Source organism: Cetorhinus maximus, chromosome 23, assembly GCF_964194155.1.
Source record: "Cetorhinus maximus chromosome 23, sCetMax3.hap1.1, whole genome shotgun sequence".
In the NCBI taxonomy this organism is placed as follows: Eukaryota; Metazoa; Chordata; class Chondrichthyes; order Lamniformes; family Cetorhinidae; genus Cetorhinus; species Cetorhinus maximus.
The window spans coordinates 17,415,225-17,431,409 of record NC_135901.1 but is presented as its reverse complement, the minus strand read 5'-3'; the positions used below and the strand labels follow the sequence as shown (position 1 = coordinate 17,431,409).

General features: G+C 47.0%; 2 protein-coding genes across 2 annotated transcripts in view; both read left to right on the top strand.

The window, feature by feature from the left end:
* LOC144697096 (uncharacterized) overlaps positions 1 to 16,185 on the top strand; it is a 470,203-nt gene that overhangs the window by 83,851 nt on the left and 370,167 nt on the right. The gene's annotated exons all lie outside the window — the stretch shown is intronic.
* LOC144697857 (D(2)-like dopamine receptor) lies at positions 9,611 to 14,700 on the top strand. Its single transcript, XM_078569831.1, has 5 exons — positions 9,611 to 9,722; positions 10,906 to 11,114; positions 12,293 to 12,385; positions 13,287 to 13,623; positions 14,513 to 14,700. The coding sequence occupies exons 1-5, from the start codon at positions 9,611 to 9,613 to the stop codon at positions 14,698 to 14,700; spliced, it is 939 nt and encodes a 312-aa protein (XP_078425957.1).

Here is a 16,185-nt window from a genome sequence, read left to right as displayed (position 1 = left end):
TTTTGTTCATGGATCAAATTTGGGACATGTTCCTCTTTTTCCAGTCCTCGATATGTTGCATAATTACTATTGACAACACAGGATGCACCAGGATGTCCATCACTACCTGAATCCGTGACCAAATTAACCCGGACTTGTGAACGGACATGTCACATCTGAATGACGTTCCATGGGAAACATTGCAGATTGATTATACAGGCCCACTACCCACAGTAACAGGAAGGGACCGGTATATCCTGGTAGTTATAGTTATGCTTACCTGGTGGATTGAATCTTTCCCTGCCTGTAAAAAATGATGCAGCCACTACAGCTAAAATCTTGTGGGAACAGATCTTTATCAGATGGGACTTTCTGAAAAGGATAGAGAGTGATATTGGTTCTCATTTCACAGCTGAATTAATGCAGCATTTCCGTCATCTTGTGGGTGTGGAACAACATTTCCACATCACCTACCACCGAGCACTTAGCGGGATAGTCGAGGGCTTCACTTTTCTATAAAAACAGCACTGAGAAAAGCTGTCATGAAGGGAGCTGATGATCTGGTCAAGGTCAACTGCCTTGCCTGGCGTGTTAATGACCATTCACTCCCCTCCTGTTCACTCCTCCAATTGCAGCCCATTTCAGCTCATGACAGGGCAGAAAATGCAGATTGTGCATCGCCCTGGGATCCCACTCCCCATTGCTACTCGACAGACTCAGGACCTGTTTCTCCAGAACCTCCAACAAACCTCAGCATCCTCCCTTAGTGGGACTACAGGCAGTGGAGAAGATGGTGCTGCCCATCTCAACACCTCCAGGGAGAACAACCCTACCCGTTACATTAACTGTTCAATAGGAGATGAAGTCATGTTAAAAACGTTGTGAAAAGGGATCGGGTCTGGATGTTAATTGGGAAGGTCCATATGATGTTCTAGATAGACTTGTGGGAAACAAATCTTATATTAGCGAAATGGAAATGAAGGATGGAAATGCAATATTTGTGTTATCATGAAGATCAGTGTGAACTGTATACAATGAAAATGTCAGATAACCAGATTGAGAATAAACGCTGTGTTTGATTTCATCCAACAGGGACAAGATGTGGATGGTCATCGTGCTGCTGGACTGTGTCCAGGCTGAATGTTCTGTTCCTGCCGTATGATCCTCCCCCAGATTGTCCTTTCAGAGCTCCAGCCAGGTGATGTTAAACACCCAGGTGGGAAAGACAAAAATCTACAACAATATGTTTAAAACAAAGCTGATTTATTTGCTATATAACCAGAATACTAAACTTCAGTTCAATTATTAACATCAGCAGAAACAAACTCCAACTGTCAGAATGAACATAGCTGGGGGAATTAATTTCTGGCATGTTGAGTTGTAATCCGATTGGGTGTCTGCCTTATTGTGAGAGAACATCAAGCTGTCAGGGAGAGGGATGATGTTGAGGAGAGTAGGTTTCTGATGGTGCGTGTGTGTGTGTGTATGTGTATGTAAGGGAGAGACAGGCTGTGCTGAGAGTTCGGTACAGGCAGCACCAGTGCAGCCCTGAATGATCGAGAACATCTCTCTCTGCCGGAGTGAGACTCTCCGCTATGTGGATGCTGCGGGGAAGGAAGAGCGGAAGCAGACTCGCAAGGAGTCTCAGGACGGAGCAGAAGTGACTGTGCTACCAAATTTTCAACACCAAATTATCAAGGGGAGCAAACAGGAATGAAACGCCAGTGGCAAAAAGTTGGTGATGCAGGTTGATAGAGACATTTAAAAGAGCAATAAGCAATTGGTTTCATTTCTAGAGGGTGAGCGTTGAAAAATAGAAGTTTTGTTCTACCCTATATCGAGCGATGGGAGCACTGTGCATGGTTCTGGCCTCCGTATTATAAAAAAGGATATAGAGGCACCGGAGAAGATGCAAAACAAAAAAAGATTTACAAGGACGATTCCGGATCTGAGAGGTTATAACCATCAGGAAAGACTGAACAGGCTGGGGCTCTTTTCTCCAGAAAAGAGAAGGCTGAGGGGGTGACCTGATCGAGGTCCATAAAATGATGAAAGGGTTTCGAGCGGGTAGACGTAGAGAAGATGTGGAGGAGACCAGAACTGGGCGGTGGGGGTAGGGGTGGTTAGTAGTTATCAATATCAGATAGTCATTAATAAATCCAATGGGGAATTCAGGAGAATTTACCCAGAGAGTGGGGAGAATGTGGAACTCGCTCCCATAGGGAGTGGTCGAGGTGAATAGCATTTAAGGGAAAGAGTTAGGGTGGGGGTGGTGGTAGTGAGACTAACCCGATCGCTCGTCAGAAGTGCTGGCACGGACTCAATGGGCTCAATGGTCTCCTTCAGTGCTGCACAAATTTGGTGAATGGGAGCAAAATTTCTGCCAAGTTTTCTTTCTATATCCAAACTGGTTGGGTTCAGTCCTGTCAACACATATTTGTACCGCCCTGTGGTAACCCACTCCCTCTCGAAGGTGCCGCACTGCCTCCCTCGTGGGGAATAGGGGACAGCTCTGGAGCACCGGAAGTTTGTTTCTCAGGCAGTGGGTTCAACAACCTCGGTCGTTGGTAAGATTTTAGAGTCCATTATTAAGGATGAGATTTCAGAATACTTGGAAGTGCATGGTAAAATAGGGCAAAGTCAGCATGGTTTCATCAAGGGGAGGTCATGCCTGACAAATCTGTTAGAATTCTTTAAGGAGGTAACGAGTAGGTTAGACAAAGGAGAGCCAATTGATGTTATCTACTTGGACTTCCAGAAGGCCTTTGACAAGGTGCCGCACAGGAGGCTGCTCAGTAAGATAAGAGCCCATGGTGTTAGAGGCAAGGTACTAGCATGGATAGAAGATTGGCTATCTGGCAGGAGGCAGAGAGTGGGGATAAGGGGGTCTTTCTCAGAATGGCGGCCGGTGATTAATGGAGTTCTGCAGGGGTCAGTATTTGGACCACAACTTTTCACTTTATACATTAATGATAGAGATGAAGGAACTGAGGGCATTCTGGCTAAGTTTGCAGATGATACAAAGATAGGTGGAGGGACAGGTAGTATTGAGGAGGCGGGGAGGCTGCAGAAGGAGTTGGACAGGTTAGGAGAATGGGCGAATAAGTGGCAGATGGAATACAACGTGGGGAAATGTGAGGTCATGCACTTTGGTAGGAAGAATAGAGGCATAGACTATTTTCTAAATGGGGAGAGAATTCAGCAATCTGGAGTGCAAAGGGACTTGGGAGTTCTAGTCCAGGATTCTCTTAAGGTTAACTTGCAGGTTGAATCGGTAGTTAGGAAGGCAAATGCAATGTTGACATTTATTTCGAGAGGACTAGAATATAAAAGCAGGGATGTGCTGCTGAGGCTTTATAAGGCTCTGGTCAGACCACATTTAGAATATTGTGAGCAATTTCGGGCCCCGTACCTCAGGAAGAATGTTCTGGCCCTGGAGAGGGTCCAGAGGTGGTTCACGAGAACGATCCAAGGAATGAAAGGCTTAACATATGAGGAACGTATAAGGACTCTGGGATGGAGTTTAGAAGGATGAGGGGGGATTTAATTGAAACTTACAGAATACTGAAAGGCCTGGATAGAGTGGACGTGGGGAAGATGTTTCCATTAGTAAGAGAGACTAGGACCCGAGGGCACAGCCCCAGAGTAAAGGGAAGACCTTTTAGAACAGAGATGAGGAGAAACTTCTTTAGCCAGAGAGTGGTGAATCTATGGAATTCATTGCCACAGAAGGCTGTGGAGGCCAGGTCATTGAGTGTATTTAAGACCGAGATAGATAGGTTCTTGATTGGTAAGGGGATCAAAGGTTACGGGGCGAAGGCGGGAGATTGGGGTTGAGAAACTTATCAGCCATGATTGAATAGCAGAGCAGACTCGATGGGCCGAATGGTCTAATTTCTGCTCCTATGTCTTATGGTCTTATGGGTTCGGCACAGCTCCGGGGAAAACAGTACGGAGCCAGGAAAAGGCTGCTGGTGCCCTCCTGCCACACCTGGTATAGCCTGGCACCTTCACAGTCAGCTATTTGAGCTGTAAATGATTGGGCATTGATATCGTGACACCTTACCTACGACCATCAGGGTTTTCGCTGGAGTAAACAAGGAGAAACTGTTTCCAGTGGCAGGAGGGTCGGTGAACAGAGGGACACAGATTGAAGAGAATCGGGAAAAGAACCAGAGGGGGAGATGAGGGGGATTTTTTTTTTTACACAGCGAGTTGTTGTGATCTGGGAGGTGCTGCCTGAAAGGGTGGTGGAAGCAGATTCAACAGGAACTTTCAAAAGGGGAATTGAACAAATACTTGAGGGGGAAATGTTTTCAGGGCTATGGGGGAAAGAGCAACGTGGGGGAAGTGGGACTAATTGGATAGATCTTTCCGAGAGCCAACACAAGCACAATGGGCTGAATGGCCTCTTCCTGTGTTGTAAGATTTTATGATTCATTTCTTTCTGCCCACACACTGGATTGTGCATCCTCCACAGTCACTAACTAGCACATTTGCTTGTTTTTGTCACTGTTTTCTTCTGGTTCTCTGTCATGTCCGCCTTCCTCTCCCTCTTCCGTTTTCCCTCTCCTCCTCTGCTGCTCTCCCACTCTCCCCAGTCTCTCTCTCTCCTTCCCTCCGACTCTCCCATTCTCCCCACTCTCCTTCTCGTTCTCTCCCGCTCTCCCACTTCCCCGGTCTCCCTCTCCTTCTCTCCCACTCTCCCACTCCTCCTGGTCTCCCTCTCCTTCTCACCCGCTCTCCCATTCTCACCGGTCTCTCTTTCTCTCCTTCTCTCCTGCTCTCCCACTCCCCAGTCTCTCTCTCTTGTTCTCTCCCACTCCCTGGTCTCCGTCCCTTTCCGTCCTGCTCTCCCACTCCCTGGTCTCCCTCCCCTTCCTTCCTGCTCTCCCACTCCCCCTGATCTTCCTCTCCTCGCCTGCTCTCCCACTCCTCCCAGTCTCTGTCTCCTTCTCTCCCGCTCTCCCACTCTCCCCAGTCTCTGTCACCTTCTCTCCCACTCCTCCTAGTCTCTGTCTCCTTCCCTCCTAGTCTCCCTCTCCTTCCCTCCTACTGTCCCACTCCACCAGTCTCCCTCTCCTTCTCTCCCGCTCGCCCACTCTCCCTGTTCTCTCTCTCCTTCTCTCCCACACCCCCGGTGTTTCCTTCTCTCCCGCTCTCCCATTTTCCCTGGTCTCTCTCTCTCGCTCTCCCGTTCTCCCCGGTCTCTCCTTCCCTCCCACTCTCCCACACCCCGGTCTCTCCTTCTATCCCACTCTCCCACTCCCCATGGTCTCTCTCTCCTCTCCCGCTCTCCCATTCTCTCCAGTCTCTCTCTCCCGCTCTCCCGTTCTCTCTGGTCTCTCTCTACCACTCTCCCATTCTCTCGGGTCTCTCTCTCCTTCTCTCCCGCTCTCCCACTCCCCCCAGTCTCTCTCCCACCCTTCCATTCTCCCAGGTCTCTCTCTCCTTCTCTCCTGCTCTGCCATTCTCTCCAGTTTCTCTCTCCTTCTCTCCCACTCTCCCATTCTCCCCGGTCTCTCTCTCTCCTTCTCTCCTGCTCTCCCGTTCTCTCCAGTCTCTCTCTCTCCTTCTCTTCTGCTCTCCCACTTCCCAGTTAGGGGAGGCGATGGCGTAGTGGTATTGTCGCTGGACTAGTAGTCCAGAGACCCAGGGTAATGCTCTGGGGGCCTGGGTTCGAACGGTGGTGGGTTCAGTTGGTGGAATTTGAATTCAGTAAAAATCTGGAATTAAAAGTCTTACGATAACCATGAAACCATTGTTGATTGTTGTGAAAACCCATCTGGTTCACTAATGCCCCTTTAAGGAGGTCATCCTTACCTGGTCTGGCCTACATGTGACCCCAGACCCACAGCAATGTGGTTGACTCCTAAATGCCCTCTGAAATGGCCAAGCTGACACTCAGTTGTATCAAAACCGCTACAAAGTCTCGAAAAAGGAACGAAACAGCATGGGCCATCTGGCATTGACAGAGGCACCGGAAACGACAACAGCAATCTCAGCCCCGTCGACCCTAAGTCCTCCTTACCAACACCTGGAGGAGCCATTTAAATACTGTGGCTACAAGAGCAGGTCAAAGGCTAGGAATCCTGCGACAAGTAACTCACCTCCTGACTCCCCAAAGCATGTCCACCATCTACAAGGCACAAGTCAGGAGTGTGATGGAATAATCCCCGCTTGTCTGGATGTGTGCAGCTATGGTTCCTGTTAAAGTTTCTCAACCAAGGACAGACATGTCTCCGATGTCTCTGTCGGAGTGGAAGACACTGAACTGCCTGTGCCTAATGAGGTACCTGATGTTAATGCGGTTCCAGAGAATACGGTTCCTGCAAAAGAATCGGAAGTCGTGGAGCTTCGACATTCCACACAGATCAGGAAACCATCTTAAAGACTGAATTTGTAATTTCATGACCTGTGTAAATATTGTGATGGCATGAGATAAATGCAAAAGGTACAGAAAAGTTTAAGGTTGGGGGCGGGGGCGGGGGTGGGGGCGGGGTGGGGGGGGGGTAGCTGCAGTAATTATAGTTCTGATAAATGTAGGACTGTAGCTTTAAGAATACTCCTGTGTTGTAAGATCACATGATCTGTACGGACCAATGAGTTAGCAGCACGGGGACCCACGAGGAGAGAATTCTTCTGTAGATATAGAGTTAGATGCACACATGTAACTGCTGCTGCCGTCTTTTAAATAAAGTTCAACGTTTCCACCAAGCAAAGCTGCCTAGAAAATCAACTCTATCACACTTTCCTTCCCGAAAGTACATCAGTGAAACAAACAGGGTATTTATGACAATTGATGGTCACCATTACTGAGACTAGCTTTCAATTCCAGATTTATTAATTGAATTTAAATTCCACCTACCACTGTGGTGGGAATTGAACCCATGTCTCCCAGAGCATTAGCCTAGGCCTCTGGCTTAGTAGTCCAAACATTAATGCTATGCCACCATCTCACCTTTTAGTGACAATCAAATATTGATAGCCCTTAGTTCTGGTCTCACCCCACACAGATAGAAAGACTTTCTCTACCCTATCGAAAAACCCCTTTCATCGTCATAATCAGGTCACCCCTCAGCTTTCTCATTTCTAGAGAAAAGAGCCCCAGCCTGTTCAGTCTTTCCCGAGAGTTATAACCTCGCGGATTTTGGCAGTGTAGGAAATGCAGAATAGATGAAGAATAGCCTTCTTCGGTGCTGTGAAGTCCTGAGATGATCGGGAAAAGGAGTTTAATTTCACTCCACCTGGCGGAAACTGCACAGCAACAGACTTAAAATGGTAGCGGACAACTTGCTTCTCTCCAGCCCTTTTGGCACCGGGTGGCGGGGCTGTGACAGGAAGAATAAAAAATAGGCATATTATCTAAATGGTGAGAGATTGCAGAGCTCTGAGATGCAAAGGGATCTGGGTGTCCTAGTGCATGAATCACAAAAGGCTAATAGCCTTTACATCAAGTAATTAGGAAGGCTAATAGAATGTTATCGTTTATTGCGAGGAGAATTGATTGTAGGGAGGTTATGCTTCAGTTCTACGGGGCACTGGTGAGACCGTATCTGGAGTACTGTGTACAGTATTGGTCACCTTATTTAAGGAAAGGTGTCAATGCGTTAGAAGCAGTTCAGAAGATGTTTACCAGGCTAATACAAAGAATGTGTGGATTGTCTTATGAGGAAAGGTTGGACAGGTTAGGCTCGTATCCACTGGAATTTAGATGAGTAAGAGGTGACTTGATTGAAACATTTAAGATCCCGAGGGGTCTTGACAGGGTGGATGTGGAGAGGATGTTTCCTCTTGTGGGAGAATCTAGAACGAGGGGTCACTGTTTAAAAATAAGGGGTCGCTCATTTAAGACAGAGATGAGGAGAACTATTTTCTCACAGAGGGTCGTGAGTCTTTGGAACTCTCTTCCTCAAAAGGCGGTAGATGCAGAGTCTTTGAATATTTCTAAGGCAGAGCTCGATAAGTTCTTCGTTAACAAGGGGTTGAAAGGTTATCGGGGGTGGGCAGGAATGTGGGGTTGAGGTTACAATCAGGTCAGCCAAGATCTTATTGAATGGAAGAACAGGCTCAAGGGGCCGAGTGGCCTACTCGTGCTCCTTATTCATAATTTGTGATGTGTCCATCTGAATTCATACACATCAGGGCTCCAGTGGGGTACAGGACACACGTGTGCCATTGTCAGTGGAGTGCCCTCTGGGCTGTACAAGGGTAATTAGACTCTTCCTCCCTCTCTTCACCACCCCCCGCCCCCACCTCCCTCCTCAGGCCTTTACCCACCACCCTCCCTCCTTCCTCCATTACTTTCCCTGGGCTCCCTAGTTTTGGGAGAAGTGGGGCCAGCGAGACCCAACGGCCAGCGAGAGGCCCTTTCATTACTCCAGGTTCTCCAGATGTGCATTGACAAGGTTCGCCCCCTCCTCCCTGCAGCTCAATAGAGAATGGGACCCTCCCATGGGAGCGGCTGTCCCGCTTGTGATCCTGGTTGGAAATGGTGGGAAACTGGGAAATATTGGTGTGCAGAGGGACCTGGGTCTCCTTGTACACGAATCACAGAAAGTCAGCATGTAGGTACAGCAAGGAACTCGAAAGGTAAATGGCATGTTCGCTTTTATTGCAAACGGATTGGCATATAAAAGTAAAGAAATCTTAAAATAATTATATAGATCTTTGGTGAGACTACACCCGAATATTGTGCACAGTTCTGGATCCCTAACCCTACCCCTAACCTCAAACCCAACCCTAACTCCCTAACCCCATCCCTAACTCTCCAACCCCATCCCAACTCCCAACTCCAGCCCTAACCCCATCCCTAACTCCCCAAACCCCACGCCTAACTCACTACCCCTAACCTAACCCCATCCCTAACTCCCTACTCCTAACCCTAACTCCTTAACCCCATCCTTAACTCCCTAACCCCATCCCTAACTCTAACTAAACTCATTCCTGGGATGAGAGGGATGTCCTATGAGGGGAGATTGAGCAGAATGGCCCTATATTCTCTGGAGTTTAGAAGAATGAGAGGTGATCTAATTGAAATGTACAAAATTCTTCAGGGGTTTAACAGGGTCGATTCTGGGAGGCTGTTAACCCCCACCCCCTCCCCTGGCTGGGTAGTCTGGAACAATGGTGGGGGTCACAGTCTTAGGTTAAGAGGTCAGCCATTTTGGACTGAGATGAGGAGAAATTTCTTCACTCAGAGGATTGGGAATCTTTGGAATTATCTACCCCAGAGAGCTATGGATGCTCCATCATTGGGTATACTCAAGACTCAGATTGATAGATTTTTGGGCACTGAGGGTGGGAAAGTGGAGTTGAAGTAGAACATCATCCATGATCTTATTGAATGGGTGGGGCAGGCTCGAGAGGCCGAATGGCCTCCTCCTGCTCCGATTTGTCTGGTTGTTTGCTAGTTCTTGGGAGTATTGTGTACCTTTTTCCGATTGGATCAATGGATCCTCATCCTCAACCTCCCTTGGTTGTCATGGCTACAGGAGTACGCCATTTGACCTATTGAACTTACTTCCCTGCTTCACTCACCACCTATTTTGGAGCTTTTTAAAGACCATCCGGTTCATTAACAGCTCTAACCTGTTTCTTGTACACCCCTTGCAGGTATACAGCGGGTGCCATGCCAATGCTCTACAATATCCAAGCGGAGAGTCACGTTGATGATAACCATGGTTTGGATGCTGTCCTTCGCAATCTCATGCCCGCTTCTTTCGGGCTAAGAAAACACCCTGGTAAGCTGTGCCCATAAAGAACCCTTCTTTCATCTTTTATTCCTCTATTGTCTCCTTCTATGATAAGGGAGCGGCATGAGAATTCTCACAGCAGTCCCAAGGATTGGGGAATTCAGTTATATGGAGAGACCAGATCAGCTGGGATTATTCTCCTTAGAGCAGAGAAGGTTCAGGGGGAGATTTAATTGAGGCATGCAAAATCATGAGAGATTTTGACAGAGTAAATAAGGAGAAAGTGTTTCCAGTGGCAGGAGGGTCGGTAACCAGAGGACCACAGATTGAAGAGAATCGGGAAAACAACCAGAGGTGGGGAGGAGGAGAATTTATACTCCACATGAGCCCACTCCCACCCCCTCTTTATCTCCCCTATCATCATTTCCTTCTATTCCTTTCTCCCTCATTTGTTTATCCAACTTCCCCATTAAATACATCGATATTATTAACCTCAACCACTCCCTGTGGGAGTGTGTTCCACATTTTCCCCACTCTCTGGGTGAAGAAGTTTCTCCTGAATTCCCCATTGGATTTACAAGTTGTTGCCCTATACTGATAGTGCTGGTATCCCACCACTGCCAACCATATTGTATTATGGTGTGCAGTGGTGTCTCAACGATGTGACCTTGAGACTTGTAGATTTAAACATGAACTCTTTATCTATTTACAGATCTCAAGTTACTGTCATGCATGGCGCTGCTACCTCCATGCAGGCTGGTTCCAGAGTGTTCTCTCTAGACTGTTCTCTCAGTCTGTTACCATGTGACTTTATACATCATACCGTGGGTGGTGCTATTCTCCAGTCCCTCTCTAACCCTTACTCTGCCGTGTACCTTTACATTACAGTGGCATGCAGGCACATACAACACTAGTGATTTTCTTATATTGAGGGCCGTCTAGTTCTGGTCTCCCACCAGCCCTACCCTCCCCCACCCCACCCCAAAAATGGAAACAACTTCTCTACGTTCACCCTGTCAAAACTCTTTCATAGTTTTAAAGGCTTCTATCAGGTCACCCCTCAGCCTTCTCTTTTCTAGAGGAAAGAGTCCCAGCCTGTTCAGTCTTGCCTGATAGTTATAAGCTCGTAATTCGAGTGCCATCTTTGTGAACCTTTAGTTACACCTTCCCCAGTGCTCAATGACAGTTTTTGCAATTATGGAGACCAGGAATGTGCTCTGTCCTCTTCCAGATAAAAGGGAAGAGACCATCTGTGCCATCATGAACACTTCTTTCATCTTATATTCTTCCATTGTCTCCTTCTACGTTCCCATCATCATGACGCTGTTAGTTTACGTCCAGATCTATGCCATGCTGAGATGGAGGAGGAAGCGCATGGCAGCTAAGAGGATCAGCGTTGCCATGGAGCATGAAACCCAACCTCCCATTAAGGCCGAAAGAGTAAATAACAAGCTCAAATATTAAAATGAGGGGATGTGCGTACTGGGCGTGGTGTAAGTGACTGACCTTTAACCTCTAGACATTGCAATTAAATCCTGCCCAAGTTTGCTTTGCGTAGAGGCTGCACGGGTTCAATTCGACATGGGTTAGAGTGGCTTCGATCCATTTTGTATCAGACACGCTGTCATGATGCAGAGTTGCTTTCAACCTGTCATTTAAGGGAGGATACAGGATGACTGAGGAAGTGATGTCACCACAAGTATAGGATGTTGGTCATTTGTAAGAGGCTGCAGATTGGCAGGGATAGAGGGAAATATACATTTAACCCCATGTAGTAGCTGCCCTGGGAGTGTTTGATGGGGACAGTGTAGAGGGAGCTTTACTCTGTATCTAACCCCGTGCTGTACCTGTCCTGGGAGTGTTTGGTGGGGACAGTGTGGAGGGAGCTTTACTCTGTATCTAACCCCGTGCTGTACCTGTCCTGGGAGTGTTTGCAGGGGACAGTATCTTGCTTTATTATTTAAAAAACATGCTTTTTAGAGTGAAATTTCCTTGTGCAATATTACTGTACGTTTCACACAATCATATTCCACCTGAAACATTCACTCCCTCCACCACCGACGCACAGTGGCAGCACAGAGTACCATCTACAAGACGCACTGCAGCAACTCACCAAGCCTCCTTAGACCGTACCTCCCAAACCCATGACCATGACCATCTAGAAGGACAAGGGTAGCAGATAGATGGGAACACCACCACCTGGAGGTTCCTCACCAAGTCACTCACTATCCTGACTTAGAAATACATCGGCTGTTCCTTCACTGTCACTGGGTCAAAATCCTGGAGCTCCCTCCCTAGCAGCAATGGGTGTACCTATACCACATGGACTGCAACGGTTCAAGAAGGCAGCTTACCCCCACCTTCTCAAGGGGCAATTAGGGATGGGCAACAAATGCTGGCCCAGCCGGCGAAGCCCACATCCCATGAACGAGTAATGTTTTTAAAATGCAGTACTTAAGTCAGTAATTTTGAAAGGATTTTTGCCCTATTTAATGGATAATCTCTCAATTCAAGTTGTAAACAATGGGTTTTCTTTATGGCCAATATGAAGTATTTGTATCCATGTTCGTGCCTACACTGTTGCCAGGGTCGATAATTCCACTTTTTGTTTTATTTAGTTTCAGAATAAGTGCACACACCTGGAAGATGTCAAACTTTGCACTTTAATGGTCCAATCAAACGGGAGCACCAGTGTGAGTAAAAAGAAATTGGTGAGGCCTCATCTGGAGACATCAGAATCCTCGGAGCTGATTGACAAATTCCCAGTTCAATTTGAGTGGCCGAAATTCCCACTTGTCACTAAGGTCACCAATCATTCCAAAGGTCATTGATCAACTCTCTTCCCATTCGCTGCCATCGCACAGAATCTCAATGGACCCAAACCTCTTCCCACTCACTCCCATTGTACACAATCCCAATGGAACAAGCCCCTTCTCCTTCAGTCCTATTGCGCAGAATGTCAATAGATGGATCCATTACCATCGCACAGAACCCCAATTCCTTTCACTTCCATGGGGAGATTGGAGAAGTTGGGATTGTTCTCCTTAGAGCAGAGAATGTTAAAAGAGAGATTTAATCGAGATGGGTGAAATCATGAGGGGTTCGGATAGAGTAAATAAGGAGAAACTGATTCCTGTGTCAGGAGGGTCGGTAACCAGAGGGACACAGATTGAAGAGAATCAGTGAAAGAAAGAGGGGGAGATGAAGAGATTTTTTTTTTCTTTTTGCACAGTGAGTTTCTGTGATCTGGAAGGCACTGCCTGAAAGGGCGGTGGAAGCAGATTCAGTAGGAACTTTCAAAAGGGGAACTGGATAAATAGTTGAAGGGGAAAAATTTGCTGGGCTGTTAGGCTAAGAGCGGGCGGAAGTGTGGGACTAATTGGAAAGCTCTTTCAAAGAGCCAGCAAAGGTTCGATGGGCTTAATGGCCTTCTCCTGTGCAGTATGATTCTGTGAACAAGTTGACTGCCCACACCCCATGTACAAAATGGTGACTTGGAGACAAGGGCCCTTTGTCATTCCCTTCCTTGTCCTCTCCTGTGATTTGTGTGTGCTCTGGTCTGTGCTATTGGCTGTTGGTAACACCCATTTTCTCTTCTTTTTGGCATCCTAGACACTGGTGCGAGAAGCAATCCCTTACTCCGAAGAATCTGAGAGAGCCCGCTTTGTGGGGCCTCCAGAGAGGTCAAGGCCAATAGGAACTCCGCTGCCTTTCCAGCTCGGGACCACTTCCAGATCGTGCCTGATGGCTGCTAAATGGAAGGCCCCTTCCCCCATCGAGGTATCCGCGGACCCCGAGTGCGATGGCCAAGCAAGGTTCTTCAGGCGGAGCGCTTTTGTGGTGTGGATGGTGTCAGATGAGAAACAGGTGCCAGTGGCCAAATCAGCAGCGAAAGCAAACTGTCCCACCAGAGGGAGAAGAAAGCAACAAATGTTGGTGGTTGTCTTAGGTGAGTCGAGAACAAACTAGAACAATAGACTATGTTCCACCGAGTCACAATGCTCTAGAACAATAGCCCAAGATCCACCGTCTCTGTGGTCTAGAACAATTGGTTAGGTGCTGTTGTGTCACAATGATCGAGAATAGGCAAACGTCTACCGGTTCTTACAATGGTCTAGAACAACAGACCGAGTTCTATGTAGTTACAACTATCTAGAACAATAGACGAGGTTCCATTATGTCTCAATGATTTCGAAGAACAGGATAGATTCCTTGGATCTTGCAATGATCTTGGACTGTAGGCTAAATTACATGCTCTTTAACTGTGGACTAACTTCCATAGTCTTGAAATGATCTAGAAAAATAGGCAAAGTTTCGTTGTGGCACAGTGATCTAGAACCATAGGTTAAGTTGCATTGTAGCACAATGATTTAGATCAACAGTCCAAGTTCATGGGTTTTGCTGTGATCTAGAACAATAGGCTGCGTTCCACCAGACCGCAAAGTTCTAGAGCAATAGGCCAAGCTGCACGGAAATGTAATTATCTAGATTAATTGGCTGTGTATAGTGTTACCATACTCCCAGTAGATTAGTCTGAGTCCTATAGTGTCACAATGATCTAGAACAATAGGCTAAGTTGTATGAAATCGCTATGTTCTAGGATTGGATTCTATACTGATGATACCAAATTTGTAAGCTTGTGTGCCAGAGATGTAATGTGAATTTTAGCAAAGAACTAACAACTATAAGTAATTAATGGATGCCCTGTTGCCATATGGTTGAGGAGTTGAGTGGGGTAGGAACCCTTTCGCGAGTCACTGTGTTGCGATGACAAATGGCCCACACGTGCATTGACGACTCTTTTCCTTTCTCTCTCTCTCTCTCTGTCGGATTGGCAGTCGTCTTCATCATCTGCTGGCTGCCGTTTTTCATTACTCACATCCTGAACGTCCACTGCCAGAGGTGCTACACCCCGCCGGCGCTCTACAGCGCCTGCGCCTGGCTGGGTTACGTCATCAATCCCATCATCTACACGACCTTCAACGTGGCGTTCCGCAAAGCCTTCATGAAGACCTTGCATTGCTGACTCTGGAACAGGGACTGACTCTGGAACAGGGACTGCTGAAGCACAGTCGCTGGCAACTGAGAGCCAAGCGGACCAGACCATGAAACTTTCAACTGATGTCTCCACATGAGAGACACAGGCTTTTAAGGATCCCAGACTATAAACACCTTGTCTCTGCTGTCTTCACCACACCATAACAGGAAGCCAGAATGATCCCTTCCTGCCAAAGATGGAGGAACATGAGTGCACCACACACTGGCACCTTCTGAACACGACAAGAAAAGGATGAGTGCTCACAACACAATGTTAAGTAGTTTACATACAGTCTCTCTACACCTAAACACCTTCCATCGCCACCTACTCTGAGTTTAGTTGTTGTGTTCCTTACTGAAGTTCCCACTTCCTCGCACCCAAGCTAGTATCCTCAGAATGAAATGCAACCCTTGATCATTGTGCCACCACGAAATGTAACGTATGGGTCATGTGGAGATGAGCAGAGAGACATTGGGCCAAACCTAAAGGTGGCAGGTCCCTTATTTTGTTCATTCATGGCTGGCATTTATTGCCCCTCCCTCATTTCCCCTTGAGAAGATGATGGGGATTTGCCTTCTTGAATTCCACTGAGTGGCTTGCTGGGCCATTGCAGAGGGCAGCTAGGAGTCAACCACATTGCTGTGGTTCTGGAATCTCATGCAGGCCAGACCGGGTCAGGATGACAGATTTCCTTCCCTAAAGGACATTAATGAACCAGATGGTTTTTTACAACAATAATTATAGTATCATGATCACTTTTACTCACTTTTAATTCCAGATTCATTTAATGAACCTAATTTAAATTCCTTCTGGCCATGGTGGGATTTGAACTCACGTTTCGAGATTATTAGTCCAGTAACATGACCACAAGGCTACTGTTCAACTCAACAGAGTTGGTAAGGTGGTAATAAAAGCAAATGGGTTCCTTGAGTTTATAAATGGAGGCACAGAATATAAAAGCAATGTGATTGTACCAGAACTTGCATGACTGTTCTTTCAGAGAGCCAGCAGTCACAATGGGCCAAATAGCCATCTTCTGTGCTGTAACTTAATGGCAACGCAAGCCTTTTCTTCTCCTTAATCCACTCTTGGACAGAGATAATGCCTCGAAGCAGTGAATATACTGAGAAATATACGCAATTATCCTGATTCCCGTTTGGGTAGAGATGTGACCTCTGTCCTTGTCTCACTTTACAGATTGTGATGGAAAGCTCAAATCTTTATCGATCTCTAGTCATGCACATTGTGCTAGATGATTCACCAAAGCTGTCCCAGAAACGAGATGGTGCCTGAAAAAAATACCATATGCCAATCTGTCCACCATCAAGTTAGAATTTGAGACAATAAGCGATCACTTTATTTTAAAAAACCATTCACAGGATGTGGGCTTCGTTGGCTGGGCCAACATTTATTGTCCATCCCTAATCGCCCCTTGAGAAGGTGGTGTTGAGCTGCCTATTTGAACCGCTGCGG